General features: G+C 42.1%; 1 protein-coding gene across 1 annotated transcript in view; it reads right to left on the bottom strand.

Moving 5' to 3' along the window:
* Positions 1-569: 569 nt before the first annotated feature.
* Positions 570-7,647, bottom strand: part of LOC124164506 (tyrosine-protein kinase Abl) — a 291,144-nt gene continuing 284,066 nt past the window's right edge. Inside the window, exon 16 of the mRNA XM_046541848.1 lies at positions 570-7,352. Coding sequence (XP_046397804.1) covers positions 3,799-7,352 — 3,554 coding nt within the window. The 3' untranslated portion in view covers positions 570-3,798. The remainder of the gene's footprint in view (positions 7,353-7,647) is intronic.

The raw sequence follows: 7,647 nt of genomic DNA, 5'->3' as shown, positions 1-7,647 counted from the left end.
CAACCTTTTCTTCATTTGTCTCTGCATAGCCACATTTCAAGGGCTTCCAAAACCATAACAAATCACTGAATAAACTTAACTACATAGTACACAGCTAGGGAGTGCCTTTTTAAACATGATTTCACTGTTAATATGTTATGGTCCACTCATGTAAAAGTTCGTGTATCCTAATTCAGTGGTAGTGGTTAGGTCCTGTATTATTACATGCTCTGCATTTTGATTAGTGACTCCCCCCCATAGGAATTATTTTCGACTAAATTGACTAAGTCCTTGTAATTGCAAAAAAAAAAGAAATAAAAAATGTGTGAACATATACATTTTAAAAAATATAAACATGCATTAGTTCTCGAGTTGTGTGAATTTAATTGTATACTAGTGCCTTCCCGGCAAAAATTTTAAATACAACCTGCCTCATGGGCTAGTCAAATCTAAAGGACACTGGACCAAGAAGTGTTCAGAGGACCCCATGAACAAATGAGTTTGCTGAATTATTTTTCATTGCAAGTAAAAAGAAAACCACATGTGAAGATAAAGTCAAGGATCATAATTAGAAATAAGTTCAAAATTCATTATCAATGTACTAGAGCTCTATATTTCGAAATTCATTTTACAAACATTCATACAGAAAGTACACAGTAAAGAGGAACACATTCTTGCCTGTACATTTGTATGCACCAATATACAAATAACATACAACAAAATATAAAAAGGCCAACAAATAGGAGTGATGTTTCCTTACCAAAATTCGCTATATTACAGTTTTAGTACGTGTATCCACTTCTCTACAATGACAGTTCAAAAGTGCTATGTATTACATTTTGGTAAGGGATTGGTAAAATTACAATATAAAAACATTGGTCATCGTCACTGAATTTTAAAAATGAAAATTTTGAAACAATGACAATCATTTACTCAAGGCATATATCTTATCAGGCATATTAGAATGGAATTATGGACTTTTCAAACAATACATAAATGGAAGTTTTTTTTTTGATAAGATAACATAAATAGATTTGCAAAATAATGTTTGTCTCTAACCTTTTCATTTTTTTACAAGATTACAAATAGTATGGCTTTTAAAACATTTTAGCGGTTTATTTGCCATATTCACCAGGATATAATACAAAAGCACTTTAAAATAATCTCTCGTCACCTTCCATAGCCAAAACAATGCCCTCTTCAAAGGCTAATGAAACCACCCTTGCATTATGGACCACTCAATAGCCACATGGCAGGATAATTTGTCACAATTCTGGCAAATGAAACATAGTTGAACAAGGGAATTAGTATCGATCTTGCCTCATCAAAAAGAGTAAGCTGAAATGTTTTATCATCTACCTCAGCCAAGGCCCTAAATCAACATCATCTGCGATAAAATTAAATATTATTAGTTAATTACGGGGATTGAAAAGGCCATGGCTAATTTTATGAGGCAAAGCAATACCAATTTCATTGTTGCCTTTGTCTAGAGATGCAGTAGGGAAGGTTACATTTTTCTGATAGCCATAGAAAACCTCAAAAAGAAAAAGGACTTACGCACATTCACAGAGCAGTTATGCTCTTTCACACCAGCTCCATTATAGAAGCACAAAACCAGGGAGGAACCAAATAAATAATAAACTATATACAATAAATTGAAATGACTAAATTTGACTAATTGCCGTTTTGATACGATGACAAAACAAACAAATCAAACCAAATAAACTATTTCTTTTTAATATCACATTGCAAATGGCACAGACCATAGGCATGCACATTAAAAATTAATTTCTAATTAAAGACTGAATCTTGGGCTTAATAATTTATCCCAGTGTCATCTGATAAAACCAAATTTGACTACAGTGAAATAAATTAATAAACTAAAGCATGTGCATTGTAAGCAAATATTATTTCACTTTTAATTGGAGCAGTTTGTATCATAATTTAGTACCACACCATTGTTACATTTTATTACTGACTTTTACCTCAAATTACTGCAGTTTAGTCAAAAGAGCACAACTATAGTCAAAGGAACATTTTAGCAGCAACTATCAGGGGATAAAAAGTATTCTTGGCAAACAGAGAAACAAATTCTTGGAGGAAACGTCTAAAGTAAAAAAGCAAAGTCAAGTCAAGGAATTAAAAGAAAATTTAAAGAATTTTTTTCCTCGGAAGGAATATCTTTTCTTATTTCAGAGCGATAAAAAGAAAACAGAGGTGAAATGAATATTTTAGTTCTCTTTTCCCAAGATCATTTTCCTGAAGTAGAAATAAATATGAGGAATGATTCAAGCAAAATCTAAGATGTTTCATCAACGCATTAATGTGATAATGGCGAATGATAACTTACTTGGAGACAAGATACAAAAAATTTGAGCTGAAATTCATTGGATGATAAAGATGACAGATAAGTATAGAAATTCTCCCAATTTTTCATACACACACACACTCATCCACACATGCATACAAGCACTCGTAACCATACACACTTTCAGTCACACCATTCAGCTCTCACCTTCACTGAAAATTGTTTCACAGTTATAAATGATGAAATAATTTTTTCTTCACAATTTCATTACCTTCCACCTCTTACGAGGTAATAAGATGCATTTCAGATGAAGACATGTCATCCTAAACTAATCAGTCATACACAGTTACCTTACAAACCAACTCTGCTGAGCATCATAGGTGGAAATTGCACAATCTAAGTAAACTTCATAAAAAGCCAGGCTTTCAACGTCATAACTTCTTTACCCACAGTAATTATCCATTATTTTTTTTCTCTGGAGATTCTACCAGAAAAAGACCTCCATCTGTGCCTTAAATTATTATACAAGTAAAAACAGAAGGTAATAATAAATTTTTTGAAGGTTATTCTCATTATTAGGACTGTGAATCAGTCATCAGTCCACCGACCACCCTCACTTCAATGACTAGCTCAAAAGCGTTAAACAGAGCTGAACTGGGTAGCACTTGTACTCTGTATAAAATAAAAAAGCAAGTTTTATTTTTAGGATCCTAAAAAATATTTTGCATCCTTTGGGACAACTTACGGAACATGCACACTTTGATCATCCTTCAAGCCACCAAGGCAGTAGCGACGCACAAGCAGAGTAAAAACTCATACACATCACTTGAGCACCTAACTTTTCATGCATAAACCAACATATCACAGGTGGAGAAAACTGGGATAAGGGGATCACAAAAATATTAGTAAATACCTGCCAAGGCTACTTTATCCCACTAATCCCAAGACCACCAAGAGGCATGCTTGCTTGCTTGCTTGCTTACTATCCATTTCCATTCCACTGAATAAAGGAGATGAACACCTGGGTTCCATAAGAACCAAACTCCTTGGTGTCTCTCATATTTAGGCACAAACTGACCATGGCCAAAGCCGGTCAGCGACTCACAAATGACAATAAGTTAACGCATCCAACAAATAGTTAACTGGTACCTAAAAAATCAATTGATTTCAATGAAGTTCATTCCTCTCAACTTATACACTTACATATCCACTCTGAGGAAAAAAAGTCCATTTGTAGAAATTGGTCAACATGATTTTTAAAAAGATCGTAGGTCTGGAGAAAAATGAACTAATTTTGGATTCGTAATTATTGGAACTCCTGCAAGCAATCACAAACCTAAATCATCACTCAGAAAATTCACTAATATCACTGACTTTTCAACACCTCAGGCTTTGTCACAATGTGCACAGTTTTAGGAGAAATTTTTAACGGCCTATGAGATGAAAGGCAGTGCAAATGTTTGTGTGTGTTATTTTCACTATCAAAATCTCAGATCCCAGATGCATCACATTTACCGTTGAACTGCATTCACAACATCACGCACAGTGTTTTGAACCTCAGCAAAGAGTCGAGCATTATCATCCGAGTTCCTCGCCCCTGCCGACCGAAGCTGTCTAGCCTGCTGTTCCAATCTAGTCAGCAATTCACGGAAATGGAACCTGCTTCCACTAACCCCACTGCCCGTATCAGCTAATCCCACACATGAAGAGTACAGTAAACCCACTTTGTCTGAAAGCTGTAAACAAGCAGAGGCACTAGCAGATGGAGCACTACGAACTGATGACAAGCTCGCCTCCAATGCCCTGGATATTTCCACTATGTTCTCACGTCCCCCAGCAGATGATGACTTATCCGACAGCCGCCTTTTTTCCTTCCCAGCTGAGATACTTATCCCCCCACCAGTCATGATCCCACTATCTTCTTTATCCTCCCCAACAGTGTTGATGCCACCTCTAACACCTGGAGCAGATGGCTTCCCCACTGAAGGCATGTTGGGGGTGGCATATATGGCTGAAAGTTTAGATCCTGCTGGAATGAGGGGCTTTACAGCTTTCACGGGGGGCTTGGTTGGAACTGCAGGTTTCTCATCATTTGCAGAACCAGGAGGTGGAGGCCATACCCTTTTCTCCACCCTGGGAGGGGCAGGGGTCAAAGGCTTTGGTGGTGGACTCTCAGTGGGACACCCATCTCCAGGGCCAAAGCTCATCTTCATTAACTCCTCTGCACTCTCCGACTCAGACTTATCACCCTGAACCTTATCCCCAGGCATTATTACTGCACTCTCTGCTTTGGTCTTTGTGCCCTCTGTCACAGGAGCCTCTTCAGTGGAACCTTTGTTGGTAAACCCTTCAATAATTCTCTTAGCTTTGGGACTGACATGACCACTTGAGGTTGAATCTGGACGGCTTCCAGGGCAACTGTTCCCAGTCCCACCTTCCAAACCAATCGCTGAATCCTTGCTCTCCCAAAGCTTCTTGAGGCTGCTTATACTGCCGGTGCTCCTTCGCTTGTCCTCCCCGACTTCATCCAACCGAGGAGGGGAGCAACCCCCTCCACCACTCCCACTGTCAAGACTATGGGCACTCAGTGTGCTATCTCTCTTCTTGCTCTCATCCTCTTCATGATCCCCTTCCAAACTCTTTGCCAAGCTACGCCTTCTCTCCCCACCTTGACCTCTTGCAAATGATTCATTTGCCTCTTCATCCTCTGTTTCCTCCTTAGCACCAGCCGAACTGTCATTCTTCTTTGAACTATCAGATGTCTTTTCTCCAGAACTCTCGACCTTCCTTAAGCGTGATTTGAAATCAATAATTGGACCAGTACTATCCCCACTAGACTCTTCCTTAAAATTGCTGCTCACAGGTGATACACCTGATTTTCTTGCAGTTTCGAACTTTTTCAGCTGGGCCTTAAAGTCTGCCTGAGGAGTTTCGGATTTTGTCACACCACTACTCTCCACCACAGACTTGTTCGGCCAGCTTGTCTTTCTGAGGTTTGCTTTAAAGTCCACAGGGGAAGAGACAATACCCTTGTCTCCACTTGAGTTAGGATCAACAGGAGGAGGAGGAGGTGGGGGACTTTTCCCACTCCATGGCGAGGATGACATGGGCTGATTTGACTGGTTGGTCTCGGATGAGCTGGATGATCTGAGACCAGAATCCATCAAGAGACCCTCAGAGAGCTCCAAAACTAACTGCGATGCAGGGTCTTGAGGTGAGGATGGAGCCAATTGCAAAGAACTGCATGTGTCTCCATCACTGGACCGGAAATCTTTCATAGCACGGCCAAACTTCTGATCTGCCCTCTCCTTAATCTCTGCCACTAGTTTGAGTTCCAGCATTTCCTTCATACTGGGGTGAGTGGGCTTGAAAGCCTTGCTACCACTCTTCTTTCCTCCATCTTCATCTTTGGACTCATCATAAGGGTCACTATTGGATGCCATCATGTGCCGCTCTGGAGGGGATGGAGGAGGAGGGGGGAGAGCCTCTAGTGCCATGGTTTGGTGCAAAGGGCCATCACTGGATGGCGAGGTGGGACTACTACCAGAGCGAGGAGGACTAGGTGGTCTGTCACGAGGTCTATTTCCCAACTTCCCATGGCCCATCCCAGGGAGATCTTCAGAACGGGTGCTGCCACACGAATCAGTTGATGGTTCCCGGTGGCGCAGGCTGACTCCAAATCGCGAACTTGCCTCGACTACAGAGGGCTCAGTGTTCTTGACATCTGGTGTTGACAAAGCTACATCCCTATCTTCCTCATCAATCCTTTCAGGAGAGCCACGCAGGGATGGGTCAGATTCCCGGTAACAGTCTCGTGGGCCCATGCCTGGGGACCACTTTCCATCCCATTCCTTTGATCTACTTGTCTTTCCCCTCATACCATCATTACTCTCCGAAACTGTAGCTTTGCGAGCAGCACGTGGCGATGGGATAGGCTTGCTGGCCATGTTTGCAGAGCCTGCTCGCCGACGTCGCTCTGGGCTAGGCGAAGCCTCTTCATCCTGACGAGGAACATTTCTCCCACTTGCAGGCGGCGGTGGAGGTTCTGGGGATAGAGGAAGCTCATTGTCAAACTCCTCAGGTGGGGGTGGGAGGTCGGGTGGAGGAGGAGGGAAGTCGAGGTCAGCCAGGGTGGGTCTGTGGCTCGGGGCAGTACGCGATGGACTTCCAGTACGGAATGAGGTGGTCGCGGTTCCTCGGCTGCTTTGGTTGACGGCGCCACGCATGGCAGAGCACGTCCGGGGTCCCGAGTGTGCGTGGTGGTGATGATGGTGATGGTGGTGGTGGTGATGGTGCTTGGAAGCCGTGGGGGATGACGGTGGCTGGGGAGGATGATGGAATCCACCCCCAGACGAATTGCTACGAATCATCTGAGGCTGAGTCCTGATGTTAGTTCTAGGGCGTTGGTTCGTTGGCAACTGTGGCTGGGTCGGCTCCTCACCCATCACATGATTTGTGCTTTCACCTGGTATGACTCCACCGACTTGGATTCGATCATCAACAGCCCCAACCCCTTCTTCCACACCCGGACGCCTCCTAACTCTATCCATCCCGACATTTTCATTGTTGGGAACTTCCTGACTGGTTAGCTGTGGCACTGGCGGTGCCAACCCACTTTGGCGTAAGGACTCGAGGTAAGCCCCAATACGAGCACCTTTCGGAAGGGTGCCATATCTGTTAATTGCACGTTTGACATTTTGCACTTCCAGAGCCGCCACTTGCACCTTCTGCTGTTGTGAACCACGAGTGATTGCAGCGGAAGTCGTCGTGGTGCTGGAAACTGCAGAAGTGGTGGATGAAAATGCCGAAGACTCCTTTGGAGGATAGGTCTTTGATTTTTTCCCCCGCTGCTCAAGTCCACGATTGCCCATTATAGGAGGGGCCCTCTTGAAGGATGAAGAAGTCTGCGCTGGAGTGGCATTGGATGAAGGGAAGAAGGCCCCTGTCATTTCTGGGTATGAATGGGCTCCACCAGAATCATCGGTGTCTGGGGTTTGGTCTTGAAGATCACTTTCACTATCACCCTTGTTACTTGCAGTCAGACTCTGAAGATCTCTGGTGATTCCTAAGTCAAAAGAAATTTTAAAGATAAATTATGAAACGCATATTAAAAAGTGTGCTATGGGAAATATCAAAAAAGCATTAAGGTTTGACTTATAATGGCAATAATTCCTCATGTAAAGTTATCTCTGAGAAAAATATAAAATTTAAATTCTTGTGAGTAAAAATACACATCCATCACTTATCTCATCATTAATAAGTTCAGCAAAAATTATATTACTATTTTGAGGATTAACACAAGAAAAAATGAAAAGTTTTCATAAAATCATATGTAAGCAGAAGCAGCACATAACAGCAAC

The sequence above is a fragment of the Ischnura elegans genome, chromosome 1 (genome assembly GCF_921293095.1).
Source record: "Ischnura elegans chromosome 1, ioIscEleg1.1, whole genome shotgun sequence".
NCBI lineage: Eukaryota > Metazoa > Arthropoda > Insecta > Odonata > Coenagrionidae > Ischnura > Ischnura elegans.
The sequence above is the reverse complement of the archived record's forward strand: the minus strand, read 5'-3'. Positions and strand labels throughout refer to the sequence as shown.